This window comes from Notamacropus eugenii, chromosome 2 (genome assembly GCF_028372415.1).
Source record: "Notamacropus eugenii isolate mMacEug1 chromosome 2, mMacEug1.pri_v2, whole genome shotgun sequence".
Taxonomy (NCBI): Eukaryota; Metazoa; Chordata; class Mammalia; order Diprotodontia; family Macropodidae; genus Notamacropus; species Notamacropus eugenii.
The window spans coordinates 436,210,156-436,236,207 of NC_092873.1; the positions used below are offsets into that span (position 1 = coordinate 436,210,156).

General features: G+C 44.8%; 1 protein-coding gene across 7 annotated transcripts in view; it reads right to left on the reverse strand.

Annotated features, from left to right (window-relative positions):
• Positions 1-213: 213 nt before the first annotated feature.
• ATP2B4 (ATPase plasma membrane Ca2+ transporting 4) overlaps positions 214-26,052 on the reverse strand; it is a 111,642-nt gene continuing 85,803 nt past the window's right edge. For 5 of the 7 annotated variants that reach the window (XM_072648140.1, XM_072648144.1, XM_072648143.1 and 2 more), the window contains exons 12-21: positions 25,318-25,546; positions 24,215-24,394; positions 23,829-23,916; positions 23,290-23,396; positions 20,451-20,642; positions 19,733-19,946; positions 19,371-19,582; positions 17,641-17,748; positions 12,901-13,083; positions 214-4,971 (exon numbers count right to left, since the gene is read on the reverse strand). In XM_072648140.1, the coding sequence (XP_072504241.1) occupies positions 4,648-4,971; positions 12,901-13,083; positions 17,641-17,748; positions 19,371-19,582; positions 19,733-19,946; positions 20,451-20,642; positions 23,290-23,396; positions 23,829-23,916; positions 24,215-24,394; positions 25,318-25,546 (1,837 nt within the window). In that variant the 3' untranslated portion in view covers positions 214-4,647. Of the gene's footprint in view, positions 4,972-9,544; positions 9,696-12,900; positions 13,084-17,640; positions 17,749-19,370; positions 19,583-19,732; positions 19,947-20,450; positions 20,643-23,289; positions 23,397-23,828; positions 23,917-24,214; positions 24,395-25,317; positions 25,547-26,052 lie in introns of all 7 variants that reach the window. The other 2 variants (XM_072648146.1, XM_072648145.1) reach the window with 2 other exon arrangements.

A 26,052-nucleotide genomic window follows, 5' to 3' on the forward strand; every position in this document is an offset into this window, starting at 1 on the left:
CCTGGTAGCAATGTAGGAAAATTAAGTTATTTGAGTAATCAGTAGTGAAAACCAAGAGAGGAAAGTTTGTCTAGGTTGGGGACATGCAGATTTGAGAGTACTCATTTGCTGGGAAGGGATAGTTCCAAAGGCTGTGTAAGTATGCCTAGCTCAGCTTCAGGAGACAACCAGGGACAATTCCACATTAGTGAAGACACATTGAGGACATAACAGTTACAAGTGGGCATGGGGTTTTTATTCTCAGTGTACAGCGGCATTGGTTTCTGCTCAAAAGCAAAAAGCATTATTGGTTCCCCCCAAAATAAAATAAAATTGTCTCTTTATTTTTTTCTTTTTTAAAATGTCTACCCTCTTTCAGTCTTCTCACCTCAGTGAACTGACAAATTTCATTGTTTCCAGAAGTGTTGACAGTTCATTTCATTCCCCCCCAACCATATAAATACATGCAAAACATTGTACATAGAGTTTAAGTAATATCAGAATGCAGATACAGACTGGGTGCACTGTTAAGCAGATTGCAGAATATGGCCACACACACCAGGGTACATATTGCTTTGAAATCACCATTTACTTTTTATGGCATGCATACCACAAATACTTAGTCTCTTTTGTTTTATTTTTATTTTTTTGCTTTTTATACAAAAATACCAGTGCTATGAGTTACTGGGGGAAAAAAAGAAACTTAGAACTCCTGTTGCCGTGCTGTTTGCAAAAGACCTAAGAGTTGGATTCATTCACATTCACACACACATACACACACACACAGCATATATATGTATAATGCATATATATGTATAGATATGGAAAATGTTTAACAAGGCCAATTTAGTTATGGGAGGGTGACCTGAGCTCATCTTCATATATCTTCCTATAGGAAACTTGGCATAGGAAGGGGTGTAGTAGGGCTGACAAAGGGCAAAATTAAAACAGGGTTGGTACTGAACTAAAAGTGAAGGGATTTGCTCTACTGAAAGGGAAAGAAGCTTGGAATGATGGAAGGATAAGGTTTATAGCTAACCTCTCTGGCTGTTGTGGGATGGCCCAGTAGGGGCTAGAGGTTGGAACAAGGATTATGGGGAATGGTGCCACTAACTGCTTTAACTATAAGGTGGAGGAAGAGGAAAGGAGACCATCTAGGAGGTCTCATAGTACATGTGAGCTCCACTCCTCCAGGCCTTTTCTAGGTTTTAGTGGTTTTAAATTCTACTGTACAAACTTTCCCTACTGAGGCTTGGGGTTGGGGTGTGGGTGGAGAGTATAGGGAAAGAAACTGAAAAAGGTTGAAGCTAAAATGAGTCCACCAGCCTCCCCCAAGGGTTCATTCTTTAGGGAGGAAGAGGAGCATAGAGAACAGAGGAGAATCCTATCCAGACAGTTCCCTAAGACTGCTAATCATGACTAGAACCAGCTTTTGTTTTTTCCATTTGGGGTATTTATTTCCTTCCTTATTGAGCCCAAAACCTTTCTGGGGGAAAACTTTCACATCCTCATGTTAACATGTTAACACAAGAAGTGAAAAAGACTACAGAAATTGTAAACTCTAAAAGAGATCACTCTAGCAGACTAGAAGAGGTGTGAATGTCTTTGGTACCAATCTGCCAATTGTTTCAAAGAAAACCAAATCCATCAAGAGGCCTCTAATTCATGAAAACCCTGATGTGAGAGGAAGGGCAACCCGATTGACTCCCTGGGGGTAGAAGTCCATCTCTGGTCTGGCACAGTGTTTCTTGCTGAATGTTTTCCCTTTCCATTAGCAGACTAACCCCTTCTCCTTATCCTTCATGACTCATCTAGAAACCTCACTCTCCCCCACCTCCTTCCACACTACACTACCCATTTCAAATCTAAAGCACCATTTTATTTTTGGGGGGAAGGGAGGGAGGGAATTTGCTTGAATAACTTAAGCCACATTTACCTGTTGGCAGTTGTATCACTGAAACTGAATAAGAAACAATTTTACATAAAAAAGTATGCACATAAATGCTTAAGCTTACTCAGCCAGCCACTATCAATATAATTCATATAAAACACATTTCTAGAACCCAACTAATTATTTTCTTTTTTTTCTTAAGTACAAAGATGGAGAAAGGAAGTCATTTATTGGCCTTTAGAACCCATCAAAGATATACTAAGTCACCTGTCACATCAAACAGCTGGTTTGCATGAGCCCTTCAGCTGGACCATGTGATAGTTCTTTATTTTTAATCCTTTTAAACAAAATACATATGGCCAATTCAAAAATACCAGTTTCTGATCTAAAGAAAAGTATTTATATATTCTCTCTCTCCTCCTATGGAAACGAACACAAAAAAAATCTTTGACTTTAAAAAGTAGACAAGACCCTCAAGGGTAACCCTATCAAGTATTTAAGAGAGTCTTTAGAGAGTGAACATGGTAAAATAGCCTCCAAAGTTGTTTTTAAACATGTCTGAGGTAATAAAAACTTGATAGAACTAAATCAGCATCTCCCAATGCATTTTTAATACATATGTATACATACATATATGTATATACACACATATTTTAACTCCCAACATCACCTTAGGTGAACTGAGCTTTTTTCCATCTCTACCCCCCCACAAGTATTTAATATAGGAAAAATAATCAGTGAACCACATAACCTTTGAAAAGCAAACCAAAATTCCTTTTATTTCCTATGCTGATGGATTATGTAGTGTTGGGGGATGTGGCCATGAGTAAACAATGCATTATTTCCTTATTTCTCCCAAGTTAGATAGCTCAAGTGGAAACTGGCAGAGAGGTGCTCTAGAGGACAGGTTAGAGCAGGAAGATCCTCCTCACAATCAGAAAAGCATTTGGTGATCTGGATTCTTGGCAATTTGGCAGTTTATTAGAGTTTTGAGGTCTCCCTCTTTCTTGGTGGGGCTTCCATCATCCAAGGGAGATGCAAAATGACAGACAGGAGTGATAGGCCAGACCCCACATGCAGAAAAGCATGAGTCAACGTCAGCAGGGACAAAAATCGAGCTCCCAGAAAGCACCATTTCATCCTTGTTAAGAACACTTAAAAAATCTCAGCAAAGTCCCCAACTCCCAAGTGCCAGGCTGGAAGGGAAGGCTTTGGGCAATGTTGGGTGGTGGTGATGGGGAAAGGCACAGGGCTTTACCAGGCAGTAGTTAGAGCTCATTACTGGAAAAGGTCATGGGTGGTGAAGTTGGAGAACCAAAGGTCCTCTTGCTGCCTTAATTAACCAAATACTACTGGAGCACCTGGTTGATAATAGTTCTTAAGCTAAGTTTTGGGGTGTGCTGGAGACCCTTCAGAGGGTATAGGACTTCAAGGAAACAGACTTAGTAAATCACAGGGTATTCAAAGCTCATAATTGGGCAGTTTGGCCCCGATCTTGTAAATCGTGTGAAGCAAGGCTTGTCCAGGCTCTGACTTGAATAACTTTCCTCAGCCTCTCCTGAGAGTTCCTTAAACATTCACTTCCTTACCCATCCTGACACCTGGAGTTGGCAGAGCCTTGGCAGATTGTTTTGCAAGTACCAAGGGTTATGCTAGGTAGAAAATCCAATGTTATTGTCTCTAGTCTAATGACTTGTCTTGCCCAACATCTGTCAGTTTCTGGTCCCTAATATGTGTCCAGCTAGAGGAAAAGTCAGATCCAGCTCACCTCTTCTGCTCAGACCCCAGGAAACACTACCTACCACTCAGTGCAACCCTTCAAAGTCAAGGCTTTTTTTCCATGACATTTAAAAGCTGGCCTCTCCTCTTTCTGACCACATGGCAGTTTGGAGGAGAAGGCACATTACACCTACAGGGAAAACACATACACACAACACACCCAAACTGCTTGGTTTACTTTACTATTCAAATGGAATCCTTTCAGGACCAAAACTGGTTCCACAAACCAACTGGTTCCACAAACCATAACTGAAGCCTCCCTTGGCTCCAGACGCAGAAGGGAGTTCAGTCAAACTGAGGCTTGGCAAACCAAGCTAAGACTTGGTCACCCAACTCACTCAGTGTTTCCCCATTCTCTTAATTATTACCACTGAAAAAAGAGGGACGAGGGGAGGAAAGGGATAAAAGGAACCCAGGAGAGATAGGTAAGGAAGGCCTGAAAGAGCTAAGGAGCTTAAGTAGAAATTTGCAAAATGGAAGACTTGTTTAAAAGCAATAATTGTCTATAGGCTGATTCTGCAATTTCCATTCCCCCCTTCCCTTCCCACTCCAATCCTATATTATTCCTTTTTTAGAGATATTTTTCTCCCTTTGCATCCTTGTTCAGCTAACAGCTCTCACTGGCTCATAGAAGCCAAGAGGTTTTCCTGTGTTCTATGCCACAAATACAGGAAATCATTTTGGGAGCTGATGCCTTTCTTTAAAAAATGCTAACCAAAAACACTACTGAGTTACAGAGAACAACATGAGGAGACCCCAGCACTGCTTGCATCAGCTATGAAGCCTCTGACCCCAAACACCAATTCAAAGTCAAATTGGGGGTCCCTGAACATGTCTGCTTTTGCCTCTAATGGCTGGGTGGGAATCCATGCATGGTGCACACATAGGAGCAGTTGACATGACAATAGGAAGTCCCATTACCACATGGATATCACACGAAAGGGGCAGAGGAGGGAGGAAATGGGAGAAATCAGGGATGGAAGCCAGAGTTCTAAGGGTCAAACGGATGTCTCCAGGCTGTGTAAGGTACTGTCTGAGTTGGATATTGTGATAGGTACTGGGCTAGAGTCCAAAGCGTGGTAGTTTTCATTGCTGGGGAGAAAGGATGGGGGTTCTTTGTTCCCAGTGGCCTTGGGGAATCTGTCTGTCCCAGGCTCATTGCTGTCTGCGTCCTCCTCACTGGCAGCCAGGAGTGGCGTTCTTGGCTCATCTTCTTCCAGGGTGAACTCGGGATGAGTCATGAAGTTATGGATAGAGCTTCTGGTTTCGGGTTTCTCAAGGCCTTCAAAGAGGGAGCTACGGAATGCTTTCACGACTTTGATCTATACCAGGAAGGAAGGAAAGAAGGAAGGAGGAGAAAACAGGGAAGTGAGATAAAACCTGTAGAGGAACTGGATGCTTGAAGGGAGAAACAAAATGAAAACCACAAAACACCACTGAGCAAAAATGAAAAAAATAAAAATACACAAAGACATCATGGAACACTAGAAATAAATATCACATGGTTCAAAATTCAAGCACGGGTGGAGGGGGGGAGAGTGATGGCACCCCGACTATGACATTTCAAAAGCTTCAGCACAAACGTGACATTCCCAAACAAACCACTCAGATCGAAACAAGTTTTTATAAAAAGCGTTAATTTTTTAGTATACATGGGAAGGAAGTAGAAATCAAATACTTGAGAAATGATTTTGATATGTGCATTGGTGCTATGGGCAAATATCTGGTGGGGGAGAATAGGAAATGTCCCACTGTGGTTTAAACAAGACACGTCTCTGTCTAGATCTAAGTACACACATTTCGGGGTGACAGCAGTGAACTCAGTGAACTGTGCAGCAAGGACAAGCTGGACAAACTGTGGCTCGCAGTGGCATGCAGGCAATAAGAACTCCGGCAGCTCAGGATTTGGGCACATTGAGCGCACACGAAACCACACACGCTCTCACACTAGTCTAGCCCTGCCCCCAAGCCTTGCTCCAAGAAGAAGAGGGAGGACCCTCTCTTCCCCAGCTCAGGGAAGAGTGGGGCTGATATGTGGGAAACTAGTCTTCAGGAAGAGCTGTTGCCTGTAGGGAAAAGGGAGGGAAAAGAAAGTGACACTATGGAGGGGGGAAAGACTAGAGAGGGAGGTAGAGGAGGAGAAGAAAGGAGGAAGAGGAGGAGGAAGAAGGCTCTGGGTGTGGGTGTGAGCTCCTAGCTAGGTCCAGCCCTGGCCTGAGGGAGAGAGGAAAGGAGGGAGGGATGGGAAGGAAAGAGTTGATTTGAGCAGCCTTGCCCACCAGCAGAGGACCCTGGAGTGACCTTCCCCATTCAAAGCCAACTGGTGGATATCCTTTTGAGGTAGCAGGCCCTCAAGGAGAGGGGGTCATGCATTGAGTAGTGGATAGTGTTTCCTGGGGTCTGAGCAGAAGAGGTGAGCAAGGCCCTTCATGAGTGTCATGGGGTGTGGGGAGCCTTGGCCCTACTTGTCTGCCAGCCCTCTCCCCCTCCCCCACCATCCCTGCCTTCATGGCCATCTGGGAGGATGGTGGAGCACAATGGGAGAAGTTGGGGGGTGCGGTGGGCTAGGGCAGGGCTGGAGAATCTCCAAAATTGTCACAGAGGCTAGATCTGGGTTAGAACAGAGGCACTGCTCTCCTGGCCAGCTGCATAGCTGGTTTTTCATTACCTAAGTAGCTACCTGGCATGATTGAAGCCACCTCTATTGTCAGGCCCGCTCAGTGGATATGAAGAAGAAGGTGAGCTAAAACCTTCATTAGTCTTACTCCAAAGGGCAGGAAATTCCAGATGTTGGGGTCCTGCTGAGTCTGTTCTGGATATCTGCAATTCTCTTCTCCTTATAAAGGTAAGACAAATGGTGATGGGCAGGGGGTGGGGGACAGAGAAGTACAGATGTGGAGGAAACTTTATTCTCTCCTGCCACCCTAGGCAAAGCTGACATCCTCAAGAGAAGGCAACAGAAAGTGATTTGGGAGACTAGATGACACCCAGTTGGGTAAATTAATTTGTTAATAGATTACCTGTCTCTTTGCTCTTCCCTACATGTACACATCTGCCCTCAAATAGAAATTGGCAAGAGGCAAGAGATATCACCTGTTCTAGTGGGCCTCAGAAGATAGGGCACAAGGCTGGTGATCAAGCTTTCCCTTCCCCTTCTTCAAACAACCATGTAGGTCAGCCAGGGAATAGGGATTTTCATGGCTCTGAAGACTAAGGGGTTCCTTGTTATACAATAAAACCAACTTAACACCTTGGCCCAGAAGAGTCAAAGGAACACATAGTGTGGAAGACATCTCAACCTCCCCAGCTCCACCCATTGAACCTCTAAAGGAATGATTCTGTTCCCTTTGCCTCAGACCTGAGAGTTTATGGTAGATTATAAGTGCCCTCTCTTCCTAACTTTGTGCCCCTGGCACCTCCTGGTACTCGAGAGGTTCCTGGGGGATGGATTACTTGTACCAAAGCTTATAGAGTAAGGCCCAGTGGATTAGATAGGACCCAACCCCAAGGCTTCCTTCTCTGCTGCTGACACACATGGGTCAAATAAAAGCCTCAGCTCCCTGTAGGAGATGTGGATATAACCCACTTGTCCTCCAGACAGCTCTACACTCCCAAAGGAGTCAATAGTAGTGTAGGATGCATTTACTTATGTCATAGCCACAAGTCCAGCAGCCTCTCTGTGATGGATGACAAGAAATGGAGAGTGAGGGGAAGAGAATGTCTAAAATAGAAAAGGAATTTCTTTGGGGAATAAGAAGCAATCACTCAGTCAGACTGCAGGTCTCCTGAAATCCAGGGGGATCCCAACCACCTGCAAGGGAAGCTTAGGAAAGGAGTAGACCCATGAAGAATGCTACTGAGTGCCTGGTGGAGAAGGCCCATTCCCAAAACTCATCCTATATCCTAGCACAACACACCTTACAACCACAACACATACAAGGACTGCCAATCCCAACCCAAACCATCCCCAAGCACTGCTGCCCTTCCAGTTCTCACCACCTAAGGCATAGTGCCCTTGTGTTTGAGCAGCGTTGTTTGTGTGTGTGTGTGTGTGTGTGTGTGTGTGTGTGTGTGTGTGTGTGTGTATGTAGGATGCAAGACACAGACAGTGAAGCAGATGCTGTGACAGTTATTGGCACTTTCCACCTAAACAGTCTTCCCTCCCTCCCTTCCTGTTCATAGCCTATATCCATGGGAGTTAAAGAGAAGTAGGGTTTGCTTCTCTTGCCCCAATCTCATCTTTAGACTATCCCTTGGGAGAAGGAGGGACAAGTTGACTGTAGGAAAAGTCTTTTTCCATAACCCCCAACCAAGATAGGCCTCTGTTGACTAGCAAGTAAGCAAGGCCTTATTATAGATCATTGTGAAGGGAAGGATATCATTCCCCAAATCTGATGGCCTACTTGTCCAGAAGCTTAGGGAATAGATGACCATCACTATTTCCTCAGCTGCTGTTTCGCTGCTTTATTTCCTTCAAGAAACTGAAATGGGATGGCAAAGAGTGATGGAAAAGAGAGAAGACTAAAGCCGCCTTCATCTTCCCCAGGCCCATGGGGGGAGGCCCTGGAAGTCTGGGGCTGTGGGAAAAAATGGAGGCTCCCATGAAGGGTACTACTACTATAAAAAAAGAGAAGGGTGGCTAAAATACAGGTCATCGGAACCCAAAGTGAGAACAACTATTGGACAAACTCAGCTAGTCCCAACCCATCCCTCCTATTTCCCTTAATTGGTTCTCAGACCCCCAGGTCTATCCTTCCCATTAGATCCTATAAGGTCTCTGCCAAAACTATGGTCAGCTATACAGACCTTCCCACCAAGAGGCAGAGAAGGAGGAGAGAGACCTAGGAGTCAGACCTGAGGAGGGTAATAGTGGAGGAGAGTATAGGAGGGAGGGAAGGTTGGCATCCTTTGGATGTTAACAGAGTCTGACTTGTATTTTGACCTGAATGTTCTGTTTGGTTCTGCTGCCCCATTTTAGTGGGCCATGAAGAAATGAAGAACACACAGGATCAGCCCCTGTTGGCTCCCCAAAAAGAACTCCAGACAATCCAGTTACCTGTGCTGAGAATGGTAGTGATGGACAAAACAGGAAAAAAAGCACAGGTAACTCACAGAGGAAATCTACCAATCATGCAAAGGCCCTAAGACAATCAACGCCTCTACCCCACTCTATCTGGCAGAAGATAAATTGCCAGATATTTCTACCAGGATTGAGCCTAATTAGGCTTCAGAAAAGTAAATTACAAATAGCCGGTTGGGGCTACAATACCCTTTGGCATCACTCACTATTTTCCCACATCAGCTGCACCTTTTAAACTGATGTTTCCACCTAGGAGACAGTGGTGCTAAGAGGACTCGTTTCTTACTGATAGCCAATCTCAATTCCGTCATCAAAGTTTAGTACCAAATATAAGAACTACAATAGCTCTCTCTCTACCTTGCCTCATCCCCCAAGTGTCTCAAAACACTTTACCAGTGGACACAATCAAGTAAGGTCCTCAACTGTCTTAATCTTGGGCCTGTTTCTCAGAGTGAGAATCGTACTATTCCTGTCAGAGGAGTGGGGTGGAATGGAGGGAGGTGGGGAGGGAAAAGGAATAAAAACCCAAGAAAAGGAAGGAATAGACAATGCAGGAGAACAACCAGAAAACAGGATTATTATTGTTATTATTTTGTAAATGGTTAAGAAACAATGACTTTTTAAAAGTAAAAAACAAATTCAAACAGTCTGGTTGGTTTGGGGGTAGGTGGGATTTTTTTTCCTTCCCTCTCTCAAGTCAAAAGATCAAGGAAAAAACCAAAAGGAAGAGAAAACTGAAGTTGGTTAAAATGGATGCTACCAGGTCTCTGGTGGTCATTTTAGCAAATCATGCATTATAATAGACTAGAACTCACTGCAAGAAGTGTTGGGAGCAGAACTGTCTGGAGAAAAATTTACAAGATTTGGGGTAGGAACAGGTTTTATATCTTGCAGATTCATGGCGTTCTGTCTCCTCAGGGCTCCATGATAAGAGCCGGCCATCTGGAATCTGTTAATTACCTCGATCTGTAAAGAATCAGAGAGTGAGATAGCTTTGCTCCAGTCAGAGACTGGGGAGAGGGAGAAGAAGGTTCTGGGGAGTTGGAGAGGTCAGGAAGGGAACAAGGGGAAAAAAGAGAGGGAAGCAGGAGACAGAAAGTGAGGTCCGCCCCCACCCCCAGACACAGAACTGTTACAAGGAAGAGAGGGGAAAACTCATTTTATACTTCATTTAGAATCTGGTTTGCTAGGATGTCCAAAAACCAAACCAAAGTCCCACCTTCCCCCCTCTTTAAGCTGAGGTAAGGACACAGCAGGTTTCCTTTGTTTACTTTTCTCTTTAGTTGAAAAAGATCCCAGACACAAAGAGTTACCCCGCAAGAAGTTGGGGGTGGGGCAGGGAAAGCCTGTGTAGAATGGTGAGAGAGATCTCAGTGACCCAGATGCTCAAAATTAAGGCACAACTTCAGATACAAGGATAGGTTCAGCCGAATTCTGATGCTTTCGACAGTCAAACAGAAACAAAACAATGCTTATTTTCACAGATTTACCAGTGAGAGATCCACAAAACCAGGGAAAAACAAATGGAATTTTGTTGCCAATAGGCATACAAATACCCCTTATCAACAGGTTGATCTTAGGAGTGTTGACTAGGGAGTCTTCTCATCCCCCAATTTTACAGATGAGGAAACTGAGGGCCAAAAAAGTACAGAGGGCTAGGATTCAAAATCAGTGCAGAATGTAATATTATACTGCCTTTCCATTGTGGGGCCCATCTCCTGGCACGGTGTTTTCTTCTCCAGGTCAGCCTTTTTGAAACTGAACTTGAAGGGAGACCCAAGAAACAGGAGTCAGACCATTCTGTAGAGTTGGCCGCAGCCAGGCTAGTGCTCCAAGGATCCCCATGGCTAACAGGTGCCAGAATAACTTGGAGATTAGACTGAGAAAGGGGAAAGAAAGGAGGTGGTAGAGGAGGTGAACAGCTGCTACTCCAGCCCTATGGAAGGCAAATATTTGGTTTTTAAATTGCTTTGCCCCTTAGAGGCAGAGGGCATTATCATCATCAGTTCTTCTGTCCTTCTAGTACCACACATTGCCAGCCCAATGATAGGCAGGACTCTTTCCCTTCCTATTTGGTTCCATCATCCTCGCCCCCAAAACCATTCTGTTGTTGAGTACCAAAAACCAGAGTTGTAGAAAAGCACCACTCTCCAACCCCCAAAATGTGTATGCAAGTCTATATACTACACCAAGTTTATACTCTGTAGGACTGCCTTGAAAACACTCACGTTACTTCCTTCCCTCAAAGAAGAGGGTCTGGTTTCATTCTACTCCCCATAAAATTTTACATCCCAGAGGATGAGGAAGCTGGGAAAGCAAAGAAACTGATTGCTTTCGGTCAGTTAGTCATTCTTGTTCAGAAGGTTGTTGGAGAAGACTTAAGAGTGCTCCAGATAGATTTCTGAATTCTGAACATAGCATAGGTTGAAACATCACCTTTCCACTACTCTAACTAGCTTACACATCTTCTTTTGCAGCACATCAGGGACCTAATTCCCCATCGACCTGAATGAGTTTAGGGCAAGCACAGACAGTCCTTCCCTATCACATGGGAGTAGGGTGACTTGAGATGCCTCCCCAAAGCTAAAACCAGTTCCCTTCTGTGACAGCATGTCCAGACTAGGATGATTACCAGGCATTACTCACTATCGCACACATGGGGTAGAGGCTCAAAGTCTCCCAATGTAGCTGGAGTGCAGCTGTGTCCCCTACTCTTAAACACTCTCCTGTGAGGTTCTGTCCCTCAGTGCTCAAGTGAGCATACACTCAAGTGAGGTATATGTATATTTATGTAGATTTATACTCCCTTGTTACTCTTACCCCTCCAAAGATGGCAGGATAACCAGAGTCAGGTGGGTAGGTCACACCAAATATAAACATGTACATATTGTGGCTTGGAGGGAAGTAGGGTAGAGAATAAGGGTAGAGAGGAAAACCTGGAAACCCCAAGCCCCAAGAGAAGGGTTGGTGGAAACCCAGAGATACTGCAACAAGGGAATCCAGCTAGGAGAAGGGGAGACAGGAGATCCTGAAAGGAGGAAAAGCAAAAATATAGGTTATTTTGAAAAGAGAAGACTCAAAGGAAAGTAATGAATGCCTCAGGGGAAGGGGTACCTAAAAGACCCAGGCACCAGGGTTTTGGCTCTAGAGACTCTGAATACTCAAGGAAGGGATGGGATCTCTGGGTTTCATAAAAGTCATCTGTGTCACCAGCCTGGAGAGCAGTTCTTTGCCCATGGGCAAAAGTGGTCTTTTGCCAGGCATAGTTAAAAATGCCAATATCACCAATTTTGTGTTCTGTGGGTAAGGCAGACCGGGGCGTTTCTAAACTATGAGACTAATTGAAAGTTTGTTTAACTCCTTAGGTCTCATGAGATGATGTGAAAAACAGTCTGAATAGGATCCCTCTAGAAAGGCTACCTCAGTGCCTTTGATGGGCATTGCCAACTCCTAAAACTGGCTGAATAAAGACAGGGAAACCACTAGGTGACTACTAGATGATGTCCTTGCTAGGCTGAGGGGAGGAGCTGAGTTGTAATAAGGGCAGGGAGATGGACAGAGGGTGGAAGGAAGCTGGCTTCTCCTCTTCCCGGTAGCAAGTTTGGATCCTGCAAAAGAAACTTAGTTATGAAGAGGCAGTTCTCTTTACTCAGCTGCACCTAGCACATCTCTCATTACAGCATTAAAATTAGTAGGGGAAAGACAGGGGATGGGGCTAGGCTCTGACCAAATTTTCCCATACCTGTTCTTTTCTTCACCTTACTGTCATGGCTGGTAAAAGAGCAGCAGTGGCTTAGAAAAGGAGACCCAGAAAAGATCTGATAGGAATCCTGTCATCATGGAGACACTATTTAAAGTCTGTTTCTGGAGGGAGATAAACACCGCCCTTCCTAGGGCTATCCTGCTAACAAAATATATCTAGCAATACTTGAGTGTCCCAACCCTGGGCTACCTTACCTGTTCAGTAGAAAGTGAACTTATATCCTAGATACTCAGTCCTGAGCACAGGAATGGAGGGCTTTCTTGTCATTAACAGTGAGCCTTTTTATTAGACATATGGATAGGGGTGGGTATGGACAGGGAATGTAGAGGTTTCAGCTTAAATGCTACCTTCCTTCACTACCATTCTTAGTTTGAAAAGAATTCCTTCCAAGTCGGTGATGAAAGGTACCTGGGTCTGGATGCGATTCAGGCCCCGGAACCAGAGAATCTGGCCACGACGCAGCTCCATTTCTCCATGGTCAATTTCTTCCAGTCCCTCAGCCAGGCTTTTCTGGGAGATTTCTTCTTTGGTGGTGGCATGCCCAGCTTCCTTCAAGAAAGGCAGTCTTGACGTAGGCACTGTGTTGATTAGCTGTAGGGATGGGGACAGTGAGAGAGGTGAAATCTCTTAAGTTAGGCAAAAGCTCAGGTTACAGATAAATCTGAGAACTGGGCGTGGGCAGGCAGGGAAACAAGGCATAAGGTTTAATTGTCTATCATTTTGTGTAAGTAGGTTCGGATATGTTCCTGGAGTTCCATCACCAAGAAAGGAGACTTTTCATTGCCATGATGGCAGATCAAGATTCCCTCCCTTATGTAGCTCCTGTAGCTGGTGTTGCACAGAGATGTTCCTGGAATAAGGTACTTTGTAGAAAACGGAATATTTATGGCTACAGTTCATCACTCATTAGCTTCCTGTGGAAAGGTAAATAAGCGTTCTTCTCTCATGTGGTTCTTTAAGCTTATAAAACCGTCTAATCTGTACTAACATTGAAAATAGCGACTGGTACAAAGATACACACCTGGATTTATCTAATTTCTAATTGACTTCATTCTAAACTTCAGCCTTGTATAGATCTGGCTATAAAATTTACTAACTGATTCCATCTAAAGTACCTCTGAATTCTTTCCTGGGTCCATCTACAGCACCAATGATTCCTGGGGTTCCTCTTCTGTCTTCTTTCCCAAAGCTTGCTCTAGTGAGTGGGCTTACTCTTTCTTTGCCTACCTCAGCTTAATCTTTCTTTTTCTGCTACTTGCTACAGCTAGTTTCCAAGACCCCACTCCAAACCCCATTCCAATGACAGTATCAATCTTGGATTCAAACCTAAAATTTAGGAAAATCACACTGACAGCTATGTGGAGGTAAGGAGACCAATTAGGAGGCCATGACAATAATTCAGGAGAGAAGTGATGAATGGAGAAGGGGATGAATCCAAGAGATGTTGTGAAGACAGAGATGATAATACCTGACAGCTGACTGGATGAAAAGTGAGGGCGAGTGGAGGTCAAGGCTGACTTTAAGGTTGTGGATTTGGGTGACTGAAAACAGGGAAATGAGAAAGAAGGGAGAGGAAAGTGAACATTTTCTGTTTTGGACATATTGAATTTGAGGAGCCTTTGGGATAGGGAACAGGTAGCTGATGCTGCTATACTGAGCTCAAACTCACCTGCATGGAGATGACTGTGGCAGATAGTGGCAGTCTCAAAATACAGACCTGAGTTTAATGACTGGCTAGAGAATGTGTTTCAGACAAACTGAATAGAGAAATGGGTCAGGGGTTCAGGGGTGAGGGCACGATGTCCATGACACAGAACAAGGGACCTCCAGGAGAGTGGGAAAGGAGGCAAGTGATAAGTTCGTGGAAAAAAGTCAACAGTCTAGTGGAAGAATCTTTGGTACCAAGTAAAGAAACACCTCCCTCAGCTAGGGACTAGCAAGGACCTTAAGGACAAAGGTGGAAGTGTAGTTTGGCTCAAACCAGAGGTCATGACCCAAGGTCCATACCTGGTAAGAAGACTGAGATATAGGGAAGGAACTAAGAATCTTATCGTACTTAGTGGCAAGGCCAATTTGACTATATGTTGGGCTTAGGTATGATGGGTTTGGTCACAGAATCTAGAGCTAAAAGGAACCATAGAGATCATCTAGCTTAATTCCTTCATTTTGCATGTAAGGAAACAGAGGAAAGAAGCGAGGTCACCTAAGTTCATGCTGGATCTAAGCAGAAGACTGAGGACTTCTCTCATCCTCCCTCCACCACTCCAGTCAGTATCTTCTATAGTGTTATTGTTCTCCACATGCAGCACATCCTCTCCATTCACACAGCCATTGCCCTAGCTCAGGTCCTCATCCCTCCCACCTGGACGGAGGTTCGAACAGCCTTCTCACCATTCTCCCTGCATCAGGTCACTCCCCTTTGCAAAGCATCTTCCACTCTCTTCTACCAAAGGGATCCTCCTTGAGCTCAGGTTGGACCATGTCACTGCACCTCCTTGATCAATCCCAGCGGCCCCCCAGACCTCTAGGATCAACTCTTAGCTCCTCAGTTTGGTATTTACAAGCTCTTCACAGCCTGCCTTCTTCCTATGTTTCCAGCCTTCACATATCTCCTCTCTTCCATGCACTCTCCAGTCCTTCCAGCTCAACCTTTCCACAATACTCCATGCGCCATCTTGGTCAGGCCTTCGCACTGGCTGTCCTCTGTGCCTGGCATGCTCTCCCTTCTAACCTCAGCTGAAGTGCCACCTCCTTCAGCTGTGAGGACTTTTCACCTCTAGGGGTACTGTCCAAATACTCAGGGAAGGTGACACCGTAATGCATATAGCACTGGACCTGGAGTCAGGAAGACCTGAGTTCAAATCCAGACTCAGATGCTTACTGTGTGGCTCTGGGCAAGTCATTTAACGTCTGTCCACCTCAATTTCCTCCTCTGTAAAGTGGGGATAATAACTACCTACTTCCTAGGCTTGTTGTGAGGATAAACCTTAAATCTACTATGTGTTATTAATTTTGTATGTACATTTTCCCCCCTCTATTAGGATATAAGCTGCTTGAAATAAGCTGCCTGTTTTTGTTTTTTCTTTGTAACCCTGGCACTTATCATAGTACCTAACACATGTTATGTAATTTTTTTAAAACTCCAAATCCAGTGCTCTTCCAGTAAAGCTGTACAACCCAGAGAAAAGGACAAAAAAAAAACTAGATTTGCTAGCTAACGACAATCTGAATGCCAATTTTAGTAAAGTTAGTATAGGATTTCCATGGCTCTGAACAGTTATCCGTTTCCATATTTTTTGTATAGTTTTATTAAGGGTTTCAGAAAAAGTTCTTTTTGAAGAAGTCCAATCTTCCCTCCAAGTTGTAGGAAAAAGAATTCATTTATTCCTAGGGAGTACACCCAATATTAGCTTTGGAGTCAGAGGAACTGGCTCTATTATATAGTAACTATGTAAGCTTGGGCAAATCACAAGTACTCTGCAACTCAGTTTTCCCATCAAAAGAATGGAAGGCTGGACTAGACGATCTAAGGTCCTTATTGGCTCAAATTCTAGTATGGTGAAAGGGCAGGAAAAAGTAGAAGTTAGAAGTGCTACCAGAATGGGGGGCTCCTACACATATGAGTGTGTAAAAAATGAAAGTATGAATGGATATGCCATGAGTTTGTACAGAATTTGTTCTGGGAAGAATAAATTGCTGGCCTTACAGGCCTCAAAGTTTCATGCTCTTGATACGCTTCAAAATATAGGGGTGCTCACCCTTTGATATTACCTTTTGGTGCCCCCGTCTAAAAGAACTTTCTGTATCCATACCTCACTCCAAACTTTCTTCCCTCCAAGCCCGCAAACCTCACTCCTTCTCCAGCCTGGCTTCTCCTGCCTTCCAAGAGAATAATGAGGTAGCTAATGAAGTAAATGCACTGAATTAATATGTTAAGTAGGAGGAGATATTAACCGGTACCTGAGGGCCCAGTCTCCATTTCCTTGTTCATATATGAGCATTCTAATGAAGAACCTTCTGGACACAAAACTATTTAGTCTTTCTGCTGCAATATATATATACTTACAGGAGGATAGATCTAAAGCTGGAATGAACCTCAGAGGTCACCTAGTCCAATTCCCTCACTTTTCAGATGGGGAAACTAGATCTAGGCAAGTGACTGGTCCGAGGTCACACAACTAATGTCAGAGGTAAGATGTAAAAGCAAGTCTTCTGACTCCAGATTCAGTGTTTTTTACACTGAAGCACTGGGCTTCATTTTGAATAAATACAAAAAAAGAGCACAGATAAGGTTGAATAATTTCTTTTTTTCTCTTCTCTCTCTTCTCTCTTCCTCCTCTCCTCCCTACACACACACACACACACACACACACACACACACACACACACACACACACACACTCTCTCTCTCTCTCTCTCTCTCTCTCTCTCTCTTTCTTAAAAAAATAATTGTATTATGAGAATATAATAAAATTACTCTTTCCTTCACAGGTTTTAGGGGAGGCCAAGGCATGGCAGTGGTAAACTTAGAATCTCAGGCAAAACTAATAGAACCAGAGAGAGATGATGGAGATCATCCAAATGTGATCTCAAGGAAGGTGGCCATGTTTCTTAGCACTTGTCACTATCCCTGGCACACAGAGAGTGCTTAATAAACCACTTAACACCTGGTGATTGCACTGCAGGAGATGACACCTTCCAGTGGAGGTCAGTGCCCTCAAACTAGAGGAGCAGATAGTTAGGATAAGTGTGTATGTGTGTGTGTGTGTGTGTGTGTGTGTGTGTGTGTGTGTGTGTGTGTGTGTGAGTATGGGTGTGAGTGTGTGTGAGTATGGGTGTGAGTGTGAGTGTGTGTGTGGGTGTGAGTATGGATGTGAGTATGTGTGTGAGTATGGGTGTGAGTGTGTGTGTGTATGTGTGTGAGTGTGCGTGTGAGTATGGGGGTGTGTGTGTGAGTATGGGTGTGAGTGTGTGTGTGAGTATGGGTGTGAGTGTGTGTGTGAATATGTGTGTATGGGTTTGAGTGTGTGTGAGTATGGGTGTGAGTGTGTGTGTGTATGTGTGTGAATATGGGTGTGAGTGTGTGTGTGTGAGTATGGGTGTGAGTGTGTGTGCATGTGTGTGAATGTGTGTGAAAAAGTGACTCACCTGGCCCCAGACCAGTTCTCCTATCCCAATGAAAAGACACCAAAGCCACTGGCTCAAGGAAAGGCTTGTGCAGCTAAAGGGTTTGCCTCCAATCTCCACTATCAGGACCTGTGAGAAAAAAGAGAAATCGCCAGAGTAGAGGTGAGTAGCCAAATAATGGTGGCTCCTGCTTACGCAGGACCTTCAGTTTACAAGGTGCTTTCCTTACCACAGCCTTGTAAGAAAGGAAGGTAGGCCATGGAAGCATTTTCATCATTTCAGACACGAGCAAGCTGAGCCTTACGAGAGGGGACGTGATTTGCTTATAATCACAGAGTCAATAAGTGACAAAACTAAGACTCTAAAAGATTGAGAAGTGAAGTCAACTACTCCAATGCCTTCATTTTACAGATGAGTCAATTGAGGCTCAGAGAGTGACTTGCCTAACTAAGGTCACACAGGCAGAGTCTGAGCATAGTTCTTTTGCCCTAAAGTGAGCCCTGGGGCTTAGGGTTAGAAGACTTGACTTTAAATCCCAGCTCTGCTGCTCACTGCCTGCGTGACCTTAGGCAAATCACTTACCATTCTGGGTGTCATAGGGACCAACCGGATCATAGCTTTAGCCCTGGAGAGAAGCAGAGAACACCACTGAGTCCTTGTGGATGAAGGAACTGAAGCATAGGGTTACATAGTAGGCGGGCAAAGATTTCAGTGCATTCTACCTACTACACCACCCTGTCTCTGCTTCTGCTTCTGCTTCTGCTTCTGTATAGAAGCATTCTGTACAGATGCTTCTGCATCTGCCAAATAAAGGGGCTGGATGAGGTAACCTTTAAGGTTCCTTTAACTTATGATCCTCTAAAGCCCACTTGTTGCAGTTAGCACTGTCTGGCTTCTCCAGGTTTACCACAAACACATCAGTTAAACACCTATGACCAGAGGGGAAAGAAAAGAGGAGAGCAGTAGGGCAAGTGGAGATCCAGAAAAAGGAGAGCTTTGCCTTCTGGGAATTTCAGATTTATTGGGGGAAAGGCAGGATACATAGACACCACACACAGATATGCAAGCATGTGCATGCACACACACATATGATAGAGAGGAATGAGGTCAGTTCTAGCAGTGGCCAGACCTGTGCCAGAGTCAATAAATAGGATAACTTCATCTGGCTTTGAGTACTCTGCAAAGATGTCCCCTCCATCCCCCACTTCTCCCCAACCAGTTTAAGGCCACAGACAATATGAGAATCAGGGCCCTAGAAATCCATGTCACTCACACAGGCAAAATGGAGAGGGAAGAAGCCTGCCTTTTTATTTCCCGAGAGAACACTGTTAAAGATGGGATCTCAGAGAAAGGAAGGGCTTGCGTGTTATCCAAATCAAGCACAGCCCTCTTACCTATCATTCTAACTCCTAGCGACTCATATTCCTTCCCTCAGTTAGCACAATGGCAATGGCAGGAACTTCATGTCACTGTTAAATCTCATTGCATCGTTGGGTTCTGTACTTACTTGGCAAGATAATTTTCCATTTCCATAATGATGCACTAACATCAATATCAAGGAAAGCCACAACGTTTTTAACCCACAGCCCAAGCCCCCTTCACTGATCACATCCTGTATTAGGTTTAGAGAGGATAGGGAGTCCCACAGGAAAGATATCTAAACTCCCAACTGCAACCCCACACCACCCTGGCTGGTCTCTTGCCCTTCCTGCTCTCTTCCTGGAACTCTGACCGTCCAGACTTTCTCTTACCTGCGTGATAAATGTGCCCAGCAGCACGGAACAGAAGATGGGGTTATGGTACATGCCTTCAAAGACATTCCTCTCACCATGTATTTTTCGGGCATTGATCTCATTGCAGAGCTGCATTAGCACGAAGGTATTGAATACAATGGTATAGTGTTGGGAGGGTGGGGCATTTAAGGGGGCTTTCCTCCCACTGTCGATGTCAAAGAACTTTTCACCTAGGTAGGGTAGACAGGACAAGGTCAGGAGCGGGGTTAGGGAAACCATGGGATCGAAGGACCCCAGTGCTCAAGAAACAAAATGCCTGACCCACTCCCCCAAAGTCTCTTTCTCTGGGGTCTCCTTTGCTCACCCCTGCCCTGGCTCACCAACAAAGAGAAGGGTAAAGACGACGGTAAGTTGGAAGATTGCATGTCCCAGGATATTTTTCATCATGGTCCTGGAGATCAGTGGCTTATCACGGCCATAGGGTTGTCTCAACAGCAATGACTCGGTGGGTGGTTCGGTAGCCAGGGCAAGGGAGGCAAATGTATCCATGATCAGGTTCACCCACAACATCTGCACAGCTTTCAGTGGGGAATCCTAGCAGGAAGAAGAGGATTTTCTCTTTTCATTTTCGCCTCATAAACCCTTCCCTTTCTTTAGCCCCATTCTTTCTTCTATCCCTACTCCCTGAAACAGAAGTACTAGACTTTGGGGGTAGGAGACTAGAAGCAAGCTCTAGTCCCCACACTTCCCAGGCAGCAAGCATGGACAAGGCATTTGTAGTTTTACAGAATCTCCATTTGCCTTCTATGGGTAAGATGGGGTTGATAGTCTGACTGTCTTCATCCCATGCTTTCACTACATTGCTAGAAGTAAAGTACTTTGTAAGCCATAAAGTGTTCAGTCATAGTAACTCATGTTTATAGTTACCAGAGCCCTTCACAAAGACACCTGAAGGAGAGCAGATGTCACAGAAGCAGCCTGGGTTTCCCATCTGCCCTGTTAGCACCCTGCTCTCTTCTTTATCCTTCTCAGATGCCACACCGCCCACTTCCCAACCACCTTTGGACCCGTCCCCCAGACTGGGCTCTTTCACTGCACCTGGGTGAAACAAGCCCCAGTGAAGGCCACAACCACAGCCACCACATTGACAGTGAGCTGGAACTGCAGAAACTTGGAAATGCTATCGTAGACGTTTCGCCCCCACATCACTGCCTTGACAATGCTGGTAAAGTTGTCATCAGTTAGAATGATGTCTGACGCCTCCTTTGCCACATCTGTGCCGGCAATGCCCTGTGGGGGAGAGGAGAGGCAGAAGAAAAAGGGGGCCGTGAGGGACTGGAACAGGACATCCCAGCGTACGGCAGTCAGGACTCTGGAGGTGGTATAGAAAGCACACCAGACTAGAGGTCAGGGGACCTGGCTTTAGGCACTTCATCTTAATTCTAGATCCTACTTTCCTCATACATAAAATGTTGGTGTTGGACCAGGGAGTCCTTCATTCTCTTCCAAGCTCTAACATACTATAGTTTTGTGCATCTATAAACTCATAGTTCAGTGCATCTGAGGCAACGTGACAGTACAAAAACCACTAGATTTGAAGGACCTTGGGGTTCAAATTCCAACTTATTAGCTGTGTGACTTTGTCATTTCATCTCTCTGGGCCTCAGTTTCCTCATCTGTAAAATGAGGGGGTTGTACTTTATGGCCTCTAAGTTCCTTTTTCACCCTAAATCTATGATCCCATGGAACCTGACCTTTAAGAGGCTACAGAAGCAGGTACTGACACCAGAGGGCGCTCTGGGCACACACATACCAGTGACTGAGCTAGGACAAGGAGGACACAGTCTCTCCAAAAAGCTGGTGAGTTCTTCCATTGCGGTGGTCATCAGCAGATAGATCAGTGATCATTTGTTAATCCCCAGTACTGGGAGTACAAATACAGAGAATGAAATGATCCTTACTGAAGATGAGCTTCCATTATAATGGAAAAAGGGAAAGAAATGCTGTCCATTCTCCAAAGGGGAAGCTCGAGGCCTGGAGAATGGACAAAATTAGTGGATTTTACCCAATACCGGCATGTGATAGGTGCTAGGGATATGAAAGTGAAATGGAAGCTGTTCCCCTCAAGTTCACATTCTGCAGAACATAGGGAGCAATAGGGCCAAATAGGAAGAGGGAGAGAACATTCGGCTGGGGTGGAGGATCTGGGAGGAGGAGGGGAGAATCAGGGCAAGTGTTAATAAAGCAGGGAATAGAACCTTTGGCTGAGCCTTGGAAAGACCAGCAAGATTCCGAAAGGGAGTGCCTTCCAGGGAGAGGGAAAAGCCTGTGTACACTCTCAGTCAGAAGATAGTATGTCAGGTTAGCCACAATATAAAGTAACAGGAAATAAGCATGGAAGGTAGGTAAGAGTTAATATGCAGACCCTTAAATGCACAGTCCTAAAACAAGGAATTTGTGTTTTATTCTCTAGGCAATTGGGAGTCACTGAAAATTTTTGAGGAGGGGAGTGACATGCCTCTCAGACTCATGCCTCTAGAAGGTATATCAGGAGCTATATCAAGGTAGATTAGAGAGGGCAAAGCCAGGAAGACCAGGTAGATGGCAGTCAGTAATCCAGGCACAAATAAGGAGAGCCTGGACTAGGGATGCTAAGAGTGTGGCCAGATGGCGAGGAGCTAGACCTGGTAGGCCGTGGCAACTGATTCTATCTGGGCAATGACACAAAATGAAGAAAAGAGAGGGAATAGTCAAAGGAGAAAGCTGTTGATCAATTCAGGAATAAACTCTGCCCCCTCCCCTCCTTTTTTTTTGCTTGCTAATCAGACTGGATCTTCAGTCCATTGGTCTCCTTGGGGCTTTTTGCTTGAGGGCTACATTCAGGAATATAAAAGAGTAAAGGAAGTCCTTCGTTATATGTGTCATGCATGGCTACTTATCCATTCTTTCCCATCCCCTCCACCTCCACTCTAGTCTGGACTCTCCTCACTTAACCCATCACAAGCCTGCTTATAGTCTTTTCCCTCCAATCCATTCAGCACTCCAGAAGTATCAAACAGATAGCCCACATGAGCTATCAAAATATAACTGGGAGAAATGTAACAAAATAAGCAAAAGTACAATAGGTAATGTTCATTTTTGATTTCCTAAGTCAATAAATGGCCCACAGAGAAGTTTATGTATGGTCTCCCCCACCCCCCACTTCTGTTTGAGTTTGACATCAATGCCAGACTATTCCACAAGAAGAAGAGAACCAATAGAAAGTTATGAACAGGGGAGTGATATGTGGTAAGTAAATGTCTCATGAAACTTGAAGCCCAAAGGTCTAACATTCAAAATCCTCTAGATACCTTGACCTCAGCTGGTAGCCTAACCTCTCATTATTCCTGTTGCCCTTCCCACTCAGGCAGACTAATCTTCCAACCATGCTTGCCTGTCCATGCTTTTTATCTCATCATTTATTCCTCTGCCTTCCCACCACATCTCCACTGATTCTGAAGGCCCTGATCCAGTAAGTCACTTTCCCACTTATTTGACCCACAGTAGAATCCAGTTCTTGCCTCTACTCATTTGGGAATTAATCCCTTATACTATTAGCCTTCTTCTTACTAACCTGCTTTTATTTTCCCAACTAGAATACAAGTTCCTAAAAACAGAGATTCTCTTATACTTGGTATTTACCATAATGACTAGCTAGAGCTGGGCATTCAATATTTCCTAAATGCTTGTGGGGTGAATGAACAGTCATCAAGAGTGTGCGACAGGGCTTGCTTCTAGGTGAATTACAAGTTGAAAGGATTGTTTTTGCTTTGCTGGGAGCTAGGGAAGGATCAGAAAGGGAAGGGGGTGAGGAGACACGAAGTGGCAAGGACTCCAGAAACCTGTGTTGGCTTCTAGTTTGGAGAATGTACTTTGAGACAAAGAGAGAACTGGTTACCATGGCAAAGCCAACATCTGCTTTCTTCAAGGCCGGCCCATCATTGGTGCCATCCCCAGTAACAGCCACCACCTGCCGATGTTCCCCCACAGTGCTGTCAATGATACCTGTAACACACATGTGCTAAGTGCAAAAGTCACAAGCATTCTACCTCCCCCCATCCACCTCCTTTTTTGGTATCTCACCCCAGCTCCCCCTTTTTTGTCTTCATGTCCCTTTCTTCCCCTTCTCTTCCCTATGTGCCTTGGGCTTTCTGTGACCATACCCTGATCAGCATAGCTACAGTAGCCTTCAGGACCAAAAAACCATTGGGATCCTGGAGCATGACATTCTGTATTAATCTTCCCTTCTCTGAAGCCTACATATATACCATATATTCCCCAGGAGACTAAGAGCTTCCCAAAGGGAGAGAATATGTCTTTTTCTTGCTGACTCTCTCCTTAGCCACCAAATGATGCTTGGGACAGAGGTCTGACTTCCTGCTGCAGCTCGTACCCACTGCTCTTTGATTTACATAAACCTGTATCAATAGATCTCACCTTTCACGAGCGTGTGCTTGTCAGTAGGGGACGATCGGGCCAGCACTCGAAGTCTGGGCCATATCTTGTCTAACTCATCCTGCTCCACCTGTCAACAGTGAGCAACCCCAACCCCCATAAGTCAGTCAAGGATGAAGGAGACTCCCCCTCCCCAAATCCCTTAAGTGCAGAGCACTCAGTCTATCCCTGACTAGAGCCCAAGACTTCTAGTACACCTTGGGAACCCACGGTCCTTAGATCCAGGGTACTCTGGCTTTCAAAAGCAATAGTACACTCAACCAATTCCTCCTCAATCTGTGCCTCAGTTAGACAGATGCTCATTAATTTTCGTCTTTACTCTGGCACCCAGCTGCAAGCCCTAGATGCCCTGGGGTCCCAGCACCCACCTCGCCCTTCGCATTTCGGATAAGTTGGTTGAACTCTTTGCCCTCTAAGCACAGGAAGTTTTCACCAGGAGTCAGGATGCCACACTTGGTGGCAATAGCTCGAGCTGTGTTGATGTTGTCTCCCGTCACCATTCGGACAGTGATTCCAGCCCCTTTGCACCTGTGGATGGCTGCAGGCACCTACGGAAATATGTGAAGGAGAGGGAGAGAAGATAAAGAGGTCATGGTTACACCAGTGAAGGAGATCATTTCTGCTCAGGGTCATCATGGGGGAAGAGGTCCCTGCAAAGATGACTGTAGGAAGAAAGACCATGCCCTGGACCTAACCCACTGTTCCCTTTCTTTCCTGGAAGTCATTTCTTCACCACCCCCTCTAGCAGCACCAGCATATTCTTCTCACTACTCCTTGGTACCAGCTTTCCTCCGTGTACCCAATGTCACAGAACAGACCTGTATTTAATCTGGCTTGTGATAAGTAACCACAACAAAAACAATGGCTAGCATTTATGTAGTGACTTAAGGTTTTCAAAGCACTCTACATATATTATTTAATTTGATCCTCACAACAACCCTGGACCACTGAGTGGTATCATCATGCCCTTTACAGATAAGGAAACTGAGATTGACAAAGATTAAGTGGTTTGCCCAGGGTCACATAGCTAGAAGGTGTCAGAGGTCAAATTTGAACTCAGATTTTTCTGACTCTTCTATTCAGCTGCCTAAGTGGAAGACTGATGAATTCAGGTGGACAAGGCAGGAGTGGAGCTGATACCCAGTCCCACTAGCAGAACTCAGCTTAGCTTCTCATTCCCCATTACTCAGATAGCAAAACCAATATAAACCTATCCTTGTTTACTACTCAGCAACACAAACTCTGTCATTTTCAATATTTATTAGTACCTTCCGTGGTGAAAGTGAATATAAGATTACCTCCTCCTAAAGAATGGGGAAAAAATAGGTCCATAAAGAGCTGATTAAGATGAAAAAGAAAGCTAGAATCAAGGTTGTGACACCTGGAACCTTCATCACTAGATCATGCTAAATAAAAAGATCAGTAGCTATTTGCAAGACTCCTTGTTCCTCAGCAAGTTCACAGGTCTTACCTCTGGGCGCACAGGGTCTTCAATGCCAACCACAGCGATGCAGATCAGCTTAGAGAGGACCTCCTGCTCATTTTCCCAGGCAGGCTCCTCTTTAAAGTCCCGGTAAGCAAGACAAATGGTCCGAAGTCCCTCACAGGCCATCTTTTCGATCACTTTGCGTGCCATACTATCACGTTCCTTGGGCCTGAACGTCTGTGGTTCCCCATTCTTGTCCAGGATCCAGAGGCACCTGGGGAAAAGGGGGAGTTGGGGGGTAGCATCCCATCAAGTCTGGCTATATGGCTATTTATCCTCTACAAAACATCTTATTCCAGTTTTCTTATTGGGACATGGAAGTAATCCTAGGTTCTCAAAGCCATTGCCAGGACAAGAGCTCTAAGTTTTACTAACCTGGCCATGAGACAGTGGGCAATTTCTTGTGGAGATTCTTATCAGGTCTGAGATTGTGCTTATTGTCTGCTGGCCAGTTTAGTAAAACTTAGAGCTCCTTATCATCAGCAATTTGGCTAAGAGGTGACCCCCCAATGGCCAGTTCACAGTATGCCCTGGAGGAGGGAGCAGCTAACAACACTGCTATTCAATTACGACCAACTTTACGAGTAAGTTTCACTCCCTATGTCAATTCTATAGCAGGGCTTCCTCACCTAGACACCTGTGGCAGTCTGGGGAAGCCTATGGACCCTTTCTTGGAATGGAGTTTCTAAATCATTGAAAAAATGATCAATTTTAGTTAGA